Source organism: Aulonocara stuartgranti, assembly GCF_965226115.1.
Source record: "Aulonocara stuartgranti genome assembly, chromosome: 22".
NCBI lineage: Eukaryota > Metazoa > Chordata > Actinopteri > Cichliformes > Cichlidae > Aulonocara > Aulonocara stuartgranti.
Genome location: NC_138957.1, coordinates 978,084 through 999,115, shown reverse-complemented (window position 1 = coordinate 999,115; position 21,032 = coordinate 978,084). Strand labels below are relative to the sequence as shown.

General features: G+C 40.6%; 2 protein-coding genes across 2 annotated transcripts in view; one reads left to right on the top strand and one right to left on the bottom strand.

Moving 5' to 3' along the window:
- Positions 1–783: 783 nt before the first annotated feature.
- On the bottom strand, positions 784–11,472 carry LOC309698868 (uncharacterized protein). Its single transcript, XM_082521612.1, has 2 exons — positions 11,288–11,472; positions 784–2,082 (listed from the first exon to the last, which is right to left on the bottom strand). Exons 1-2 carry the CDS (start codon positions 11,304–11,306, stop codon positions 1,229–1,231), a joined length of 873 nt encoding a protein of 290 aa, XP_082377738.1. The 5' UTR covers positions 11,307–11,472; the 3' UTR covers positions 784–1,228.
- A 976-nt stretch (positions 11,473–12,448) lies between these two features.
- The window catches only part of LOC309698882 (dynein axonemal heavy chain 6-like), a 31,551-nt gene continuing 22,967 nt past the window's right edge, over positions 12,449–21,032 (top strand). The window contains exon 1 of the transcript XR_014274200.1: positions 12,449–12,708. The gene's annotated coding sequence lies outside the window, so the exon portion shown is untranslated. The remainder of the gene's footprint in view (positions 12,709–21,032) is intronic.

The following is a 21,032-nucleotide window of genomic DNA, read 5'->3' as shown; positions in this document are numbered from 1 at the left end:
TAATTATGCAAATTGTCATGATCATTGATCAACAACCATGAGTCCCATTCACAGAGAGTTGGGGAATGGCTGCAATCACAGCATTGTAAGATGGTGACAGATGTACCCTTAGGCCCCTCCTCCATTCAGAGATGGTCTTTCCCTTTACACGTAAATGGCCTTCTTGACTCCGCCCTCAAACCAGCGTTCCTCCCTGTCCAGGATGTTACATCCTCATCATTGAAAGAGTGTCCACTGGCCTGTAGGTGTAAATAGACTGCAGAGTCCTGGCATCTTTACCACAGTGAATGCTTAAATTGTATTTATTGGCATATACCTGACATTCAAAGCTAAGATTCAGCACACTGTGTTAGAGGCTGGGACTTGATGAATTCATCAAACATCCATCTTTTAAGTATTAAATTTCAAATTGCATTAATAAACAGCCATCATGTCAAAAATAAAACTGGATCATTATTTATGTCCAGCTGAGAATGAATCTGGGCGCTCATGTTACAATAAATTAACTCAAATCAAATCTACAGTCTTAGCAGCGCACAGTGATACAAGGGATGAGAGAACTGACAGCTATTACTTTAATCACCCCGTCTCAGTTTTGTGATGTAATGTGGTAACATCTGGACTGCTGTGTTTACTCTCACCATTTTTATTGCTAGTTTAAAGGCTGTAGATATATATGTATATGTATATGTATATATATATATATATATATATATATATATATATATATATATATATATATACATACATATATATACACACACACACATATATAAACAGGTGAAATTAATTTTCGATATGAAGTATTTATTAATGGATTGATAATTCATTTTGAAATATTGATTTAAAAATAGTGTTTTTATTTTAAATGATAAAATAATAAATTACTTTAGTAATGTTTCGATACACGTGGCTCTTGTGGTCCTCCATAGCTGATGAGAGTGAGCGATGATGCTAATGACATCAAGATGTTTTCATTACTTCTGAACTTCATAAATTTGCCTCCAACAAACCCCCCAAAAAGAAATCCAGAACTAAACGTGAATCTGAGCATTTTTAAAGAACACACACTGAAAAGACACTCAAGTAAAAAAAAAAAAAAAAAAGTTTCTTCCTGTCTGAAGTTAGTCGTTGACCAATGAAAACGCTCTGAGCATTTAATTCATCAAAAAAACATGAAATCATGATTATGTTTGAAATAAACTTCATAACTCAGCCGCTGAAATCACTAGGTGAAGTGTACAAACACAACTACTTTGTCATTGTGAGGCCGAGGCATTAGCACTCGGTTTCGGGCTGGTTTCGGACTGATACACTTGTGTCTGTTCAGCTGATAATTCCAGGTGAACGTCTTGAGACAAGTACTGCAGCTGAAGTTCTTCTCCCCACTGTGAATTTTCATGTGAGCGTTCAGGGCCGAGCGGCAGCTGAAGGGCTTGCTGCACTCGGAGCAGCTGAACGGTTTCTCTCCCGTGTGAAGCGTCATGTGGTTCGTCAGCGCCGCCTTCTCCATGAAGCATCGGCCGCACTCGGAGCAGCTGAACGGTTTCTGGCCCGTGTGAGTCCAAAGGTGTTTTTTAAGACTTCCGCTCTGAACGAATCTTTTGTCGCACTTCGGACAACCGAACGGTTTCTCTCCTGTGTGGCTCCGTTTATGCCTTAACAGGTGTGCCATGCGCTTAAACGATTTCCCACATTCGGTACAGATGAGCGCTTCTTCGCCCGAGACACATTTCATATCCCCTGCGAGCACTTTGCTTTCTTCCGAGCTTGAAGGTTCACTGCTCTCCTCCAGATCTCCTTCATGGACCTCCGTCTCCATGTCCTTGTCCTCAGGATCTAAACCTGGATCTGGTGCTGGTCTGCCAGCATCCTCTCCTCCCACAGAGTCTCTGCGCTTCTCAGTCAGGGTGTGATGAAGCTTAGAGGACTCAGGTTTCTCTTCATCCTCTTCACTTTTTACAGCAACAGGACTGAATGTGAACTTGATGATGTCGACCTCCTCCTGTTCCTCTTTGATGAATACTCCCTCCTGCTCCTCTTCATCACCAACTATTACCTTCTGGACATCTGGAGGTAAACCTGAAACACAGACATTAACACTGACATTACTCAGTGTCACTGAAACCACAAATACTACATGCAGATGATTTGTGACAGCTTGGACTTGTTATTAATCTGCTTGGTTGCACTGTATTCACCATCTGCTTTAACACAGTTTGCAGACACAGCAGTGGACACAGGAGGGAAGTAAAGCAGACGCCCAAGAAACACTTCCACTCAGACGTAGAGTGGCACAAATGTGTTTCATACACTGAGCACACATACAGGTTTTATTGAGATTACTTATTTTATGTTTCTATGATGAAGTGAAGAATGATCAGAAGCATTTCATAAGATTCAAAGACCTTTATTGGAAAATAGAGCCAGGATTTACAGTGGTGAACCCTCTTCTTAACTTCAGCTGGATATCAGCTTCAGGACCAAGTCCTGATTGATGGACATCATTCCTGCCTCCTCAGAGCTCCAAGCTGATCTTAGTTTTCCTTTTAAAGGAATGCTTGGCTCAGCAGAGCTCTGACTGTTTGTCAGCCTGGCTACAGTGCTGCAGAGAAATCTAGGCTTGTTCTTATTTCCTTCAATCAGTGAGATGTTCTAGGTTTAAAGGGGGCTTTTTTATGAAGCAGCAAACTGGCTCTCCAGGCTAAATGATGATCTTCTAAATTAGCATGACGCCATTTCTTCTCCAGATGCGCATTTGAGAATTATACCAGGGTCAAGTACTTCTAATCTGAGGCTTTCTTTTTCACAGGAGCTACAGTATCTAGAGTTGTACGCAGTGAAGAAGTAAAACTATTAGCAAGATAATCGACCTTTGTGGGAGTTCTAGCTGCTCTACACTGTGTTGGCACGAGGCACTGAAGATCACAACAGTGGAGGAAATATATCCTTACACTTAGTTACAGCGCTTTCAGAAAGACATCTTCCTTCTCTCACCCCAACCAATCACAGCAGATGGCCCCGCCCCTCCCTGAGCCTGGTTCTGCTGGAGGTTTCTTCCTGTTAAAAGGGAGTTTTTCCTTCCCACTGTCACCAAAGTGCTGCTCATTAGGGGTGGGGGAAAAAATCGATACTGTGTAGTATCGTGATATTTTGTTTGCTAATAATGTATCGATACAGGGACAGCAGAAATCGATATTTTGTTACAAAAAAGGTTTTTGTGCTCTGACTTCAGAGCATGTTGATCCTTTTTCTGAGCAAGAATCCTGACATTCCTTCACTGTCCAAATGTGTTTAACTTTTTTTTGGCAGCAATAAACATGACAGTTTACTTATTTTAATTTAAGACATGTTTTATTTTAATTAAGTTTAAAACTTTTTTATTTAATGTAAAATTATATTTTGTTTTAATTTACTTTCAAATTCTTCAGTTGCTGAATGGGCTGCATAGTTTTCATAAATAAATAATAATAATATAATATATTATTATAATAATAATAATAATAATAATAATAAATAAATAAAATTGCAATAATATCGTATCGTGCGTTAAGTATTGTGATAATATCGTATCGTGGGATGTATAGTGATTCCCACCTCTATTGTTCATAGGAGGTCACATGATTGTTGTATGTATGTATTATTGTAGGGTCTACTGTACAATATATAGAACCTTGAGGGAACTGTTCTTGTGATTTGGCGCTGTGTAAATAACAGTGAATTGAATCTACTCCTGTGTAATCCAAAAATATAAAAATAAAATACATGTTATTGCATTAAATCTTCTTTTCTTCTATTTTCCTGCTGGAGAAGATCCAGTATAACCTTTTCCCTCCTCCTTAGGATTTCTGTGACCAAAACTCTCTAATATCAGCTGAACTTAAGTAAACACTGAATAATCACAATCCTAAAAGCTGCAATACAAAAACAGACATTACTAATGCAAACTAAAACATACAGAGCCCTACAGAAACTTTGACCAGGCGTTTGGACCTGCCTCAGTCTGGAATAGCCAAACTCAAAATGTACCCATCTGGACAGCATGATGGAGCTCTCTGTGTTATTGTTGGGTCTAGAGCAGGGCGATATGACCAAACATATTTATCACGATATACATTTGAAAATTTGCGATAACGATATAACTGACGATATAATTGACACCAGACAAAATACTTTACAACTCCACAACTTTATTAGTGCAAAAAACCCATCAATGTATTTTCACTTAAACAAGCAGCTGTTTTTTATGTGCATTAAAGTTATATAAAAATGTAACAGTGCAAATTCTTTGCTGACAGTTTAACCAAAAGGCATTTCCAGTGGAAACTGGCCGACACATCCTCAGCATAACCATGTGTAATATCCACAAAACTTAAAAAGAGGTTATACACACACAATATGGTAATATTATGTTGAAGCACAGTACGTATCACTCCGCGAGGCTCCGCCTACGATGCCGTAATGCTCCCACAATCCATCAAGCGGTGCGGCTTCGTAGCTTAGCAAAGTTTTACTAAAACATTTGACAGATTTTCGAGCGCCGTGCACATAAAATCGTTTCCAGGTCAGTAAACACAACCAGAGTTCATACATAAGGCACACGGGATTATAAGGGGCTCTGTCGACTTTCAGAAAAATCAAAGGATTGATTTTAAGTGCGCCGTATTTTCCAAACAACACAGTAATAACGACGGCCCGCTAAGATAAGATAAGATAAGATAGAACTTTATTAATCCCTCGGGTGGGTTCCTCTGGGAAATTCGATTTCCAAAAAAGCACAGCACCGACAGAAGTTACAGAGTTACAGAATATTATATATATACACACACACACACACACACACACACACACACATATATAAATACAGAGACAATATAAATAAAATATACGAAGGGGATAAATAGAATAAATAGGAATAAAAAATGTGAATTGCACATTTCAAGTATTGAGGTCTATTGCGCTAGCATGCGCTACCAAAAATAGTGTTTTGTTGTGTATCTGACGGACGAAAGCTAAACCAGTTCCACACCACTGAAGCTGCAGCATTTTTACAAACCAGTTCTGGTTCATCCGTTTCATTCAACGATCCGCTTTCACCCTTCTCATTCTCTGTTGCCGCCATGCTTTTTCCGCCATGTGCGTATGAAAACAAAGGCTCTGCACATGCGCGTTTTACCCATATTCTATTTTATATTTCCTTTTCTTATCGTTGCCCAACATTACGATATGGTACGGTATGATATGTCCCAGCCCTAGTTGGATCTTTAACTTACTGTATAAAGCACCTTAAGGCAACTGTTGTTGTGATTTGACACCATATAAATAAAATTGAATTGAACTGAAAAACGCAAAAGTGATAACTAAATGGCTCAGAGATTTAACATTTGGATCCATGGCCTGGAAACTCCCAACATCTTAATCATCAATCATAATTAAACCAGTATTTAAAAAGCAGAAGCCCAACTGAGGCAGCAATGATCTCCACTCAAGAAAGGTCAGCACTGTAAACACAGATTCTTCACACCATACCTGTGCGATATGACCAAAATCTCATATCCCGATATAAAATATTTATCATCCCAACAGCGATTGCATTTGTCTCTAACCATCAGGAACCTTCACGTTAACTTTTATCGAATGGAAAAGTGTTAGCGTTCATCCTGCAGCTTCACTGTGTTTGTTATGCTAACATAGCTGTGTCGCTAGCGATCACGTGGCACATCATTATATACCAGCTAGCCCAACTTCAGTAACCCTACAAACGTCACTGCTGTTTAGTTTCCTGTCTTCATTTATGTTGGAAGTGACAGCAGAGCTGTACATTTGAATGTTTCAGAAATCTCTCAGTCAGAACATGCTTTAACATGCTTAGGTAACTAGCGAAACTAGCGAGCTAACTTCCGCTAGCTTCCTGCTAACTTCTAACTCTGTTAAATGTCATAAATTCTGTTTTCATGGATGCCTGGAAGTTAAACTGAATTGTTACACCTGGTAAAGCAGCAATGCTGATCATTTTATTAAAGATGAAAGAATTTAGACAGTTTTTAACTCTCAGTGATGCCGCAGTGTTCGTTTGACTTTGGGACCTGAAGAGACGGAGTTTAGGACCCAGATTACCATGAGACACCATGAGACCGGACAGTGTGCGCACCGCGGATGACGTCAGTGCGCACACTGTGTCTGAGGAAGATGTGCGGAGGTGCTTCAGGAAGGTGAACGCGCGCAAAGCTACTGGTCCGGACGGGATTCCCGGCCGCGTCCTCAAGTCATGCGCGGCTCAGCTGGCTGGAGTGTTCACGCACATCTTTGATTGATTGATTGATTGAATCTTTATTTTGAACATGTTGAAAAAGTATAAAAAAAAAAAATAGAATTAAAAGAGACAAATGAACAAAGCAAACAAAAGGAAAACGAGCAACCACAACTCCAAATAACGTCCATGTTCAAAAAGGAGCAGGAAGAAGCATAAGTTTATTTAATCCCACCCCTTTTCCACTATCTAGTATCAATAGACTACAGAAATACCTCCTTGCAATTACATTATATGTTATGTGTAATTTTTTTTTTTTTTTTTTTTTTTTTTAAATATATACACATATATGTTTCTATCTATCCATACATACGTATATACACACATACGCACATATACACATTTTCAATAACCCCATTAACACCTCAAGGATACACAGCCTACAATTATATATATATATCCATACCAACAAACCCGTGCATGCGCACACACATGAAAATATTAGACAAGAACACCCTATCAAATCTCTACCTTTTCCCTGTACCCTGTAAAAACCATATCCTTAAACCGCTTTTTAAACTGCGCCATGCTTGGACATTGCTTCATATCTTTACTTAGTCTGTTCCACAGCTTCACTCCACACACAGAGATGCAAAAACTTTTTAATGTTGTACGGATACGAGGATGTTTTAAATTTAATTCCCCCCTCAAATTGTATCCCCGTTCCCTTTTAGAAAACATTTTTAGAATATTGTCAGGAAGCAGGTTATTTATTGCTTTATATATAATTTGTGCTGTGAGAAAATGAACCAGATCTGTGAATTTTAGAATTTTTGATTTTAAGAATAGTGGATTTGTATGATCTCTGTAACCAGTTTTATGGATTATCCTTATGGCCCTTTTTTGTAATATAAAGATTGATGATAGCGAACATTTGTAAGTATTGCCCCAAACCTCTGCACAGTAATTCAAATACGGTGCAATCAGGGAACAATAGAGAATGTGGAGTGATTTGTGGTCCAGAATGTGTTTTACTTTACTCAAGATTGAGACACTTCTTGAAATTTTGTTATGTATATGATTTATATGAGACTTCCAGTTTAATTTATCATCTATAATCACACCAAGAAACTTATGTTCAAGTACTCTTTCAATTTCCACACCATCTACATGAATCTGCACTTGTGCATTTCTAAGGGAATTCCCAAATAAGATAATTTTAGTTTTACTTAGATTTAGCGATAGTTTGTTCCTGTTAAACCATTTTTTAATTTTGCACATTTCTGAAGTAATTGTATCCAGCAGCTCCTTTAGATTCCCCCCAGAACAAAAAATATTTGTGTCATCTGCAAATAATACTAATTTTAATATATCAGATGCCTTACAAATATCATTTATATAAATAATAAATAATTTTGGACCCAGTACAGAGCCTTGTGGAACACCACAAGCAATGTCCAAGCATGATGAGGAATGGACACCCAGCTTCACAAATTGTTTCCGGTCACTTAAATAATTTTTCACCCATTGCAATACAACCCCCCTAATCCCATACCGTTCCAGTTTATTAATTAATATGTCATGATTGATTGTGTCGAATGCTTTCTTGAGATCCAGAAATACTCCAGCTGCATACTGTTTCTGATCTATAGCATTCGTAATCTCCTCAATTGATTCGATTAATGCCAGAGATGTTGATCTTTTTGATCTGAATCCATATTGACTGTCAGAGAGTAATTTATATTTATCTAAGAATTTGTCTAATCGTTTATTAAACAGGTTTTCTAGGATTTTGGAGAATTGTGGTAGTAAAGAAACAGGCCTGTAATTTGTGAAGTGGCGTCTATCCCCGGTTTTATACAGCGGCACAACTTTAGCTATTTTCATTTTGTTTGGCACTTTTCCCGTCTGAAATGATAAGTTGCAAATATATGTTAGAGGTCCTACAATTCCTTCAGTGACCTTCTTGACAATTTTCATGTCAATATCATTACAATCAGTAGATGTTTTATATTTACACATGTGTACAATGTCAATTATTTCTTTTTCCTCCACTGATGTGAGGAACATTGAGTTAGGGTTCCTATCAATCAGGTTTTCACTACAGTCTACTGATGGCAGTGACTCAGGAATTTGTTCTGCCAGTTTTGGTCCAATATTTACAAAATAATGATGGAGAGAGTGAGCAGCTTCCGGTTCCTTGGAGTACATCTGGCTGAGGATCTTACGTGGTCAGTACACACAAACAAAACAGTGAAGAAGGCGCAGCAGCGCCTCTTCTTTCTCAGGAGACTGAAAAGATTCGGCATGAGCCCCCGCATCCTCAGGACCTTCTATCACTGTGCCATTGAGAGCATCCTCACTGGATGCATCACCACCTGGTATGGCAACAGCACCGCCTTCAACAGCACCGCCTTCAACCTTTCCCTCTCTCTGTCTGTAGTCCCAGCCTGCTTCAAAATGGCCACCATCGTCCCTGTACCCAAATCCTCCACCATCTCCTCATTGAACGACTGGCGACCTGTAGCCCTGACCCCCATCGTAAGCAAATGCTTCGAGAAGCTGGTCAGGGACTTCATCTGCTCTGCACTACCCGACTCACTGGACCCTCTACAGTTTGCATACCGCCACAACAGGTCCACTGATGATGCCATAGCCCTGACACTACATACTGCCCTGTCACACCTGGAGAAGAGAGACACGTATGTGAGAATGCTGTTTGTAGATTACAGCTCAGCATTCAATACCATCGTTCCCTCGAAGCTGGACAGGAAACTGCAGGATCTAGGACTGAGCAGCTCCCTCTGCAGCTGGATCCTTAGCTTCCTGTCTGACAGACGCCAGGTGGTCAGACTGGGCAGCATCACCTCATCCCCCATCACACTGAACACTGGTGCTCCACAGGGGTGTGTACTGAGCCCTCTCCTGTACTCACTCTACACCTACGACTGCACAGCCACTAACAGCTCCAACATCATTGTGAAGTTTGCGGACGACACTACAGTGGTGGGTCTTATCACCAATGGTGATGAGACAGCTTACAGGGAGGAGGTCAGCGCCCTGACCCACTGGTGTCAAGACAACCATCTCACCCTCAACGTCGCAAAGACAAAGGAGTTGATAGTGGACTTCCGGAGGTGCAGAGAAGTACACACCCCCATCACCATCAACGGCGCTGCTGTGGAGAGAGTGAGCAGCTTCCGGTTCCTTGGAGTACATCTGGCTGAGGATCTTACGTGGTCAGTACACACAAACAAAACAGTGAAGAAGGCGCAGCAGCGCCTCTTCTTTCTCAGGAGACTGAAAAGATTCGGCATGAGCCCCCGCATCCTCAGGACCTTCTATCACTGTGCCATTGAGAGCATCCTCACTGGATGCATCACCACCTGGTATGGCAACAGCACCGCCTACAACTGCAAAGCTCTCCAGCGAGTAGTGCGGTGCTCTGAACGGATAATTGGAGGTGAGCTTCCCTCCCTCCAAGACATCTACAGGAAGCGCTGCCTGAGGAAAGCGGGGAGGATCATCAAGGACTCCAGTCACCCCAGCCATAAACCGTACCAGCAGACTGAGAGACAGCTTCTTCCATCAGGCCATCAGACTGCTGAACACGTCATAGACACCTCAGCTTCACTACTGGAACTTCAACATTATGCACTCCACACTGTATATAAATGCCACTTGTTTTGCACATATTCAACTCTGTATATTTATATATTTTATTATTATTATTATTATTATTATTTTTTTTTTTTTTTTACTATTTAATTTGTAAAAATGTGTAAAAATGTGTATACACACACACACACACACACACACGTAGGAAAATATTTAGTATACACATCCAGAAATGCTGGAAAAAGCTGGCAGGACCCAGAGCACCTGATTAACAAACTCTGATGTTAATTTTGTAGCTGCTCTATCCACCGCCGTTTGTTTTACAGAGAAAAATCTGCAGAAAATCTCCAGTCGTATTAACATATATTCAACTTAACTTAATATTAATCAACATATACACCATCAGTGCTGGCCTCTCTGCACTGGCTGCCTGTGTCTTTTAGAGTTAATTTTAAAATTCTTATGTTTGTTTTTAAATGTCTACACAGTCTTGCCCCGCCTTACCTCTCTGAGCTTCTTCATCCCCACATACCCTGTCGGTCTCTCAGGTCAGCTGACCAGCTGCTCCTGCAGGTACCGAGATCCAGGAGGAAGCTCAGAGGGGGCGGGGCCTTCTCTATTGTGGCTCCAAAATTATGGAATAATTTGCCCATGCATGTTAGAGAGGCCCCTTCACTGTCCACTTTTAAATCACGTCTTAAAACCCACTTTTATTCCTTGGCTTTTAACCTCAGTGAGACTTAGTTTCTTTTTTAATGCAGTAGTTATTTAATTAATGATTTCACTCTTCTTTTATTTGTTTTTTATTTATATCTCATGTAATTTTATTTTACAGTTCCAATGTACAGCACTTTGTGTCAGCTGTGGTTGTTTTAAAGTGCTTTATAAATAAAGTTGATGATGATGATGATGATGATGATGATGATAACAGTTTTTGGACAGCACAAAAAGCACAGGACAAACTTCAGAATGCTTGCTTGTGGTCTCTGGTTATCACCGACGCTTGAGGCACACATAGAGGCTTTAATGTTAGAAAGTGCTTGAACAGGTGCGATCGAAGCTTGTAGTAGATCACTTTATCATATACTAGCAGGTCTGTGCTGCTGTTCGTGGAAACTGCGGATGCCACAGTTGGAACACGAGTATATATAAACAAATGGCAGCATTTTAAGTATAATAGGGAGGCATCTGTGAGGCTCCGGCCTTCGGGCTGACAACGAGACTACACCCCACACTGAAGATAATCACACTCTTTGACCTGCTGTCTTTAAATCCCCGACACGTTCTGCCGTGACTTCCTGAAATGTTCTGTTTACTGCTGCTGAACCCGACAGCCGCATCTGTAGCACGATGCTAACGTTAGCTTAGCAGCACTAGCACAACACTGAGCCTGTTTCCAGCAGCAGCGACTAAACTAACCTTCTCTTCTTGCCTCCATTTCCGCTTTTAAATCCACATCCGGTGGTTCACTGTGTCAGTCCACCTCTGCTCCGTCCACAGAACTGGACTCTGGAGAACTTTCTGGTTCCAGCTGTAATTCTCTCTGCTAAGCGAGAACAGCGTGAAGTCCGCTCAACTGGCCGCTATCACTTCCGGCACATTTTTCAAAATAAAACCACAACGCTAAAGCAAGCCCATGTCATCAGAATCCTTTATTAATCCACATGATCCCTAAGGAAATCACGTGGTTACTGTTGCTCCGAGACAACAACAGTAACAACCTGGACTAAGTTAAATATTACAATAAATTACAAAGTTGCAAAATTTAAGAAAGAGCTTAAGAAAAAGCTCTAATATATACAAAAAAAAAGCTTTATTATAAAAATCCAGAATATTACAGAGATTAAATATATATTATTGTCATTTTACTCTCAACTGTAAAACTTTGTTATTTTGTTATTTTGACTGGTAGAGGATGTGCAGATATTAAGGGTGTGCATTAGATGGAGATAGAGCCACAGGCAGGAGTGATTTCCTCAGTGGTGCATTTGGAAAATCTTAGTGTCTCACTGAACACACTCCTGTGACTGGCCAGCACCTCATGAAGTGTGACGCCACCTTATTAAGAGAATCCAGCTCCATCCCCACAACATCACTGGCCTTTCAGATCAGCTTTTCCTGCTGCCCCAGCATGACACAGCATAGAGGATGGACTCATAGAAAATCCTGAGCATTGGCTGAAAGAACAGCCTCAGCCCCTCAGAAAATAGAGTCCCTGTGAGAAAATAGAGTCCCTGTGAGTACCTGTTTGTGCACACAGGTGTACACACAGGTACACCTAAGTACCTTTGTGTACCTGAATTAATGAAGTCTTGTTCTTTCAGTAATAATGTGTTAAATTTCCAGCTCCCAATTAGTGGTCTGACTCTTTTCTGTGTCAGAGAGATAGGTTCTGGTGCAGGATCACTGACAATGACAGGATGAATCTGAATGCCTGTGATGCTCAGGCACGTGCAGAGGGGGGGGGGGGGGGGGGGGGGGGGCTAGAGGGGCTTGAGCACCCGCCCCTTTCCTGATGAGTGCCCAAAGTGCACTTTTGTTGAGGCAACTTTTAAAATTTTTTTATTTATTTATTTATTTTTTTATGTGTGTGTGCGTGCGGAGTCCTGTCTGTGCCCCTCAACAATAATATTTAACTATTAATCACAGTTTTGCTAAATAAAAGGATCTGGCTTGCATCAGTCACATGATCACATTTAACCAATGATCGCCCTCGACGGCAGAACGCGCTGGTTACGAGCCGGGAACGAGCTCACAAAGAGCACGCGCATTTGTTGCGGTCCGGAGCTGTAGGAGAAACACAAGTTAACTCAGAGACACAGACTGATGCGACACAACCAGTAAGTAGGTGTACAGCGTACACTGTAGTGTGTAGCACACAGGAGTATTAGCTTATTACGTACACGTTGGTAAGCTGTCTTGTTGCAACTGACGAACTGAAACAAACGAGCGTGCTGTGTGTGCAACAGCGCGACAAACATTACCTGTCCTTTTATTAACTGCACAGGTAGTGCTGGTCACAGCTGCTGGCTACCTGTGTAAGGCTGTCATGGGTCTGTAGCTCTGTCACCGTTTTAGGGAACATATTTAGTTTTAAAGTATTTAGAACATATTTAGCTTTAAAGTAAGTTTCCGGGCTTTTCCGGACTTTCTGGAGGGATTATATTTCACTAAAAAACGATCTAATATGCATGTCCACATAATTATGCATTATTATAATTATAATATATTAAAAAACACAAGCTGTATTTTAAAGAACATACATTAAGAAGCAGATCCCCCCAGGGATCAATAAAGTATTCTGATTCTGATTCTGATATTAGATTTATATTTTAAATTAGACAAAATTTAGATTTTACAGCAGTAAAATTATTGTATCAGTTTAAAAATGTAATAAGCTTTGCCCTGCACAGAGTGGATAGTGAAACAAATGGAATCATCATAAATACATTATTTCATATTTATTACTTCCCCCTCCTCATTGCTTTATTATTGTAGCTCTAGTAATAAATAATAATGTAAGGATGCCCATAGTATATACAGTATTCTGAAGAAGGTCTAAAATGTCACTGTGTGTGCATGTGTGTGTTTTATTTAGATGGATTTTTAAAAAAAATATTACTCATGATATAACATTGTGCAGACATGGCTGGTAAGGACATGAGGAGGAAACAGCAGGAGCTGTGTGAGGCTACTAAAGGCAGGGCTATAACATTTTTCTGTCATCATTTTATTTTAGATTAAGTGCTGGAGTTGTTAGGTGTGGATAATTAGATTATAGTTTATTGCAATAGCAAGTTGTGCCTTGTTCTCAGATAGACAGCAAGTGGAGAGTGATATATGAAATGATGGGAAGGAAGGAAGAAGAGAAGCAAAGAGTGATTCACAGGCAGAGCCTAAATTATTTCTCACAGTTTTTTGTTGCCTTATGGTTCCAAGTGCTGTCACCAGTCTTTGCATTTTGTTATTATCTCATGACACTTGTTTAATCAGCTACCATCTCTCCTATGGACTTTTTAATGTCTACAGTCTCAGATCAACACAGCCCTGCCCTTCCCATATTAGATTCTTGATGAATGTGTGTTGTTGTTATTCAGCCTGGTTCAATGTGCCCCTTTTTAACTTTGAGCACCCGCCCCTTTAAACCTCTCTGCACGGCCCTGGTGATGCTGCTAACTAAAAAAGCAGCCTAAACCAGATTATGAGTGGTGTAGTCGTAAAAGCAAGGTAATGGATTGGATTTATATAGCGCTTTTCAAGGCACCCAAAGCGCTTTACAATACCACTATTCATTCACTCTGACACACTGGTGGAGGTAGCTACAGTTGTAGCCACAGCTGCCCTGGGGCAGACTGACAGAAGCGAGGCTGCCATATCGCACCATCGGCCCCTCTGGCCAACACCAGTAGGCAAGTAGGTCTGTGAAGGTTCTCAGTCATCCAGGCAAGTAGGGTAAAGTGTCTTGCCCAGGGACACAACGACCAGGACAGAGAGCCCAGGGATCGAACCGGCGACCTTCCGGTTACAGATGCGATTCCCAACCCCCTGAGCCACGGTCGCCCACGTGGCTCACCCCACTCTCACGTGTCCCTGAGAGTGGGGTGATGTGAAAGCCAAGCATCGCAAAGACCAAAATTACTCATGTATTGTTTAAGAACATCCTTTGACTCACTGCTGTACTGAGCCTGTCAATTTCTGGATTAAATACGAGGATAAAGTCTCCTCCTATTATAAAGTGTGGTGTCAGAGTCATCCGACAAGGAAGAAAAGAAATAATGAAAAAAGGAGGAGTTAACAACATTTAGAACTTTTATTTTGAAAACGTATATATTTCTGCTAATTAAAATGGCTATGCCTCTTTATTTTAAATTGTAACAGGCTGAGTACGTTTGAGGGAACTGTGGAGAAGTGACTGTGTGTACAAATGTTTTGGACATACGTGTCTCCTGTCTGCCTGTAAGTCATCTAATCGGTTAGTAATTTTAAGCCTCTTTTCCCTTGAACCAACTCCACGTATTATCCATGTGACAAACCTCAGTGTGGTCATGTTTGAACTAACTAGTTGAGTGTTAGGTTTTCACTAGGGATGGGTAGATGAGGCCTCGTGAAGCGTTTCAGCACATTCCCCAAACTGTATCGACACTGTGTCGACACAGTTTTGCTGTTTTGCTCCATACTGACACCTGCTGGACCTTAAATATCATTGCAGGCAACTTACTTGAGACGCACAACAGACACTGATTCAATGACCTAGTCATACTTATATACAAGGCTGGACTGGGACAAAAAATCGGCCCGGGCATTTTGACTAGAGACCGGCCCACCACGATAAAGATTGAAAATGTGACGTCATTCAGGGGTAAAACCGCAAAGGATTCTGGAAACTTGTGGCAAGAGGTACTAGCGCACGCAGGCTTTCAATAGAGATTGACAGACCACGTGACTTTCGCGCATTGCATGCCGTGAACTCGTGGCAAAACAATCCAAGTACCTGCATCAAATGCAAGCATTTGCAGCACCGCAAAACGTTCATTCTTCGGTTCCAATAAATTCTTGCTTTTTCTTTGCCCCCCAAAAAGGTTCTGTACAAAACGAAGGAGAACAATGCCGGTCCGTACAAAGACAGACTTGATGAAAAGTCAAAGAAAAGATACGAGGAAAAAATCAAAGGAGTGAAAGGGTCAGACCCTTACGAGCACACAGAGTGGACAAAAGACGTCAGCGTGCTGCCCAACTTTCACCACGCTCAGATTTATAATCATACGGTTCTTGGAGTGAGTGCATACACTCGTGAAGTTGAGTAACTTCAGGTCAGTGCAACAAGCCCAGGTACAGTTTACCGACGGATGGGTGCAGGACCTTGAAATGCACCGTGTAGAAAGTAAAGACCATCGTACGTATCATAAGTTTACCAGTCTCACAAATCGTCTTCATAAATACACATTCGTTAACCGTTTATTAATAGGACCTTTGAGCTCAACGGTAATTAATTAGTAGTGGAAATAATTTCTGGTAGCATCACAGAAATGTAGCAGTGACAATAATATTGTATGCTGTAATCGTACTGGACAATTAGTGATACAAAACAACTGTTTTATCCTGTGAATAAAACTATATGTTTTTGTCAATGTACCATAATAACAGAAGCGAAACGCAATATTGTGTCGGATTAAGTCCTTGAAGAGAAATTTTTTAAGCCATGTTTCCGAAGTAAGAGCCGACGGATGGTCTGGATATACCAAATATAACGTCTCAGAACACTCCAGCTCACATGTTAGTCTGCTCCAAGCATTCCCACAAAGGTCAGAGTTTTGTAGTAGTTAATACGTCATTTTTCTTAACATAATTGGTGATATAGGTTACAAGCAAGTCTGGCGCTGAACAGAAATTGTTGCACTATGCTCCTTTGTTTATTGTGTTTATTGTGCATAAATAGTGAATTGTCCTGACACAATATTGCGTTTCGCTTCTGTTATTATGGTACATTGACAAAAACATATACGGTCTTTCGTTCTACACGGTGCATTTCAAGGTCCTGTACCCATCCGTCGGTAAACTGTTCCTGGGCTTGTTGCAGTGACATGAAGTTACTAAACTTCATGAGTGTATGCACTCACTCCAAGAACCGTATGATTATAAATCTGAGCGTGGTGACAGTTGGGCAGCACGCTAACGTCTTTTGTCCCTCTGTGTGCTCGTAAGGGTCTGACCCTTTCACTCCTTTGATTTTTTTCCTCGTATCTTTTCTTTGTCTTTTCGTCGAGTCTGTCTTTGTACGGACCGGTGTTGTGCCAAAAAGTGATTATCTGCCAAAAACTGATTTCCGGTATTTGCCAAAAACTGATTGCTCGTATTTAAACTGCTATAAGTAACTTGTTGGCCTATAATATGTGAAACATATGTCAAATGCATCCCTCATGGATGACACAAAGTCATATTGAGCCACAAACAACATTCGTGTAACAAGGTAGAAGCCGCAATCAGTTTTTGGCAGCGACTTTTATAGAACCTTTATTTATGCAGTTAAAAAAAAATCTCATTAACATTAAAAATGTCTTTTGTAAGAGTAAGACAGCAGAAATGGCAGCAAATATTACAATAGTTCTGTAAAAATATTGTAAGTGGGGAAAAAGGACCGGATTGGTTATAATGTGAGTACAATAACACAGAGTTATAAAGATACTTGAAAAAACAGATAATCTTTTAATTCTATATATAACCCCTTTGTAAACGCTGTTCACCGAAGTCTATTTACCAACATACGTAAAGATATTACACATAAAAAATACACGGAAACATTGGAAATCACTTTTTGGCACAACACCGGCATTGTTCTCCTTTTGTTTTGTACATTCCTTTTTTGTGCGGCAAAGAAAAAAACAAGAAGGTATTGGAACCGGAGAATGAACGTTTTGCGGTGCTGCAAATGCTTGCATTTGATGCGGTACTTGGATTGTTTTGCCACGAGTTCCCGGCATGCAATGCGCGAAAATCACGTGATTGCTAAACAAGGGGGCGGGTGCATCCAGCCTCCTCGGCTGTAATTGGTCCAGCCCAGAATCGATCATGATCAATTGGCCAATCCAACACCTTTCATTATATATATACCCTTCCTAAAAAAAAAAAAAAAAAAAAAATCCATCGGCCCATAAAAACAAAAAATCGCCAGCGGCCCACCGGGCAATTGCCCGGTATGCCCGATGGCCAGTCCAGCTATGCTTATATACACTGTATACACAGTAAGACATTGCACTTTCCATGGAATCATTTTATACCTTCTATATTACAAATATTGTAGACATCTTTAAAATATATTATGAATGACATTAAGTGAAAATTAAAATGAAAGTATTGTGAATGTAATATTACCCATTTGACTCAGAGTTTATTATAAATTTCTATTCAGAAAAATAGGTTTATCCAATGTTTTTGCATTCAGTCTATTGTGATTTTTTTTTTTACACCATTTCCCCAGCTTTGGAAAACTCACAGGAACAGATGAAGCTGGGGTACACAAAAGCTGTAAAGCCAGGTGGATAAGGTTCTGATAAGAGGTCTTCCTATTCCCTCAGTACGTTACACTCTCTCTCCACAATACTAAGGGGTAGAGCAGGGCGATATGGCCAAAAATATTTATCACGATATATATTTGAAAATTTGCGATAACGATATAACTGACAATATAATTGATGCGAGACAAAATACAACTCCACAACATTACTAGCGCAAAAAGACAACCTTCCATTTATTTTCACTTAAACAAGAAGCTGGTTTTTATGTACATTAAAGCTTTATAAAAATGTAACAGTGCAAATGCAAATTCCTTGCTGAAAGTTTAACCAAAAGGCATTTCCAGTAGAAATGGGCTGACATATCCTGAGCATAACCATGTATAATATCCACTGAAGTTAAAAAGAGGTGCTTTGCAACATTAAACTGCAGTGTGCAGTACGTATTTTTCGGACCATAAGGTGCACGGGATTATAAGGCACATTAAGCGAAACAAAGCAGTCAGATAAATCAAACTTTATTAAACTCATTCTTCTTGCTTCCTCCACTTCTGTACCATTGATTCATTAATGTTGAATTCTCTGGCAGCTGCTCTGTTCCCATGTTGTTGCAGTATATTAATGACTAACCTCGTATTGTGGATGGATTATCTCAGTTGTTCTTCTGACTGAAGTTTGGTCCGTTTACAGCATCCTGCCATGCGATTGCATTTGTCTCTAACTATCAGAAACCTTAACGTTAACTTTTTTAAGTGGAAAAGTGTTAGTGTTCGTCCTCCAGCTTCACTGTTTATATTATGCTAACATAGCTGTGTTGCTAGCGATCACGTAGCACATCATTGTTAAATACCAGCTAGCCCAACTTCAGTAACCCTATAAACGTCACTGCTGTTTAGTTTCCTGTCTTCATTTATGTTGGAAGTGATAGCAGAGCTGTACGTTTGATTTTTTTCAGAAATCTCTCAGTCAGAACATGCTAGCGAAACTAGCGAGCTAACTTCCGCTAGCTTCCGCTAGCTTCCTGCTAACTTCTAACTCCGTTAAATGTAATTTTGTTTTCATGGATGCCTGGAAGTTAAACTTCATAGTTACACCTGGTAAAGCAGCAATGCTGATCGTTTTATTAAAGATGAAAGAATTTAGACAGTTTTTAACTCTCAGTGATGCTGCAGTGTTCGTTTGACCTGAAGATATGGAGTTTAGGACCCAGATTACTCCCAGATTTAAGAGCATCTTAGTCCGACAATAACGACGGCCGCTTGCATGTTCTGCAAAAAAATGTGCTTTGTCATGTACAGTGGGGCAAAAAAGTATTTAGTCAGCCACCGATTGTGCAAGTTCCCCCACTTAAGATGATGACAGAGGTCAGTAATTTGCACCAGAGGTACACTTCAACTGTGAGAGACAGAATGTGAAAAAAAAATCCATGAATCCACATGGTAGGATTTGTAAAGAATTTATTCGTAAATCAGGGTGGAAAATAAGTATTTGGTCACCTCAAACAAGGAAAATCTCTGGCTCTCACAGACCTGTAACGTCTTCTGTAAGAAGCTTTTCTGTCCCCCACTCGTTACCTGTATGAATGGCACCTGTTTGAACCCATCATCTGTATAAAAGACACCTGTCCACAGCCTCAAACAGTCAGACTCCAAACTCCGCCATGGCCAAGACCAAAGAGCTTTCGAAGGACACCAGGAAAAGTATTGTAGACCTGCACCAGACTGGGAAGAGTGAATCTACAATAGGCAAGCAGCTTGGTGTGAAAAAATCAACTGTGGGAGCAATCATCAGAAAATGGAAGACATACAAGACCACTGATAATCTCCCTCGATCTGGGGCTCCACGCAAGATCTCATCCCGTGGGGTCAAAATGATCATGAGAACGGTGAGCAAAGATCCCAGAACCACACGGGGGGACCTGGTGAATGACCTGCAGAGAGCTGGGACCAAAGTAACAAAGGTCACCATCAGTAACACACTACAACGGCAGGGAATCAAATCCCGCAGTGCCAGACGTGTTCCTGCTGAAGCCAGTGCATGTCCAGGCCCGTCTGAAGTTTGCCAGAGAGCACATGGATGATACAGCAGAGGATTGGGAGAATGTCATGTGGTCAGATGAAACCAAAGTAGAACTTTTTGGTATAAACTCAACTCGTGTTTGGAGGAAGAAGAATACTGAGTTGCATCCCAAGAACACCATACCTACTGTGAAGCATGGGGGTGGAAACATCATGCTATGGGGCTGTTTTTCTGCCAAGGGGACAGGACGACTGATCCGTGTTAAGGACAGAATGAATGGGGCCATGTATCGTGAGATTTTGAGCCAAAACCTCCTTCCATCAGTGAGAACTTTGAAGATGAAACGAGGCTGGGTCTTCCAACATGACAATGATCCAAAACACACGGCCCGGGCAACAAAGGAGTGGCTCCGTAAGAAGCATTTGAAAGTCCTGGAGTGGCCTAGCCAGTCTCCAGACCTCAACCCCATAGGAAATCTGTGGCGGGAGTTGAAAGTCCGTGTTGCTCGGCGACAGCCCCAAAACATCACTACTCTCGAGAAGATCTGCATGGAGGAATGGGCCAAAATACCAGCTACTGTGTGTGCAAACCTGGTAAAGACCTATAGTAAACGTTTGACCTCTGTTATTGCCAACAAAGGTTATGTTACAAAGTATTGAGTTGTATTTTTGTTATTGACCAAATACTTATTTTCCACCCTGATTTACGAATAAATTCTTTACAAATCCTACCATGTGGATTCATGGATTTTTTTTTCACATTCTGTCTCTCACAGTTGAAGTGTACCTCTGGTGCAAATTACTGACCTCTGTCATCATTTTAGGTGGGGGAACTTGCACAATCGGTGGCTGACTAAATACTTTTTTGCCCCACTGTACATGTTCCCAGAGGATAAGAAGCTTCAAAACCAAGCTCTTAACCAAAGTCTAACCTATTTGACAACATGTTCAACTCAAATGCAACTTGTGTAAAACAGAATGGCAATTTGTTTTGATTTACAGTTTTTGGGGTTTCGTGGCAAGTTGCTCTGAAAAAAGTTAATTTCTGTCTTTAAGAAAACGGTAAGGTGCAGAAAGTTCTGAATCAATGTCTTCTGTTCTAACTTTACCTAATGTAGCTTGCATGGCTGATTGCAG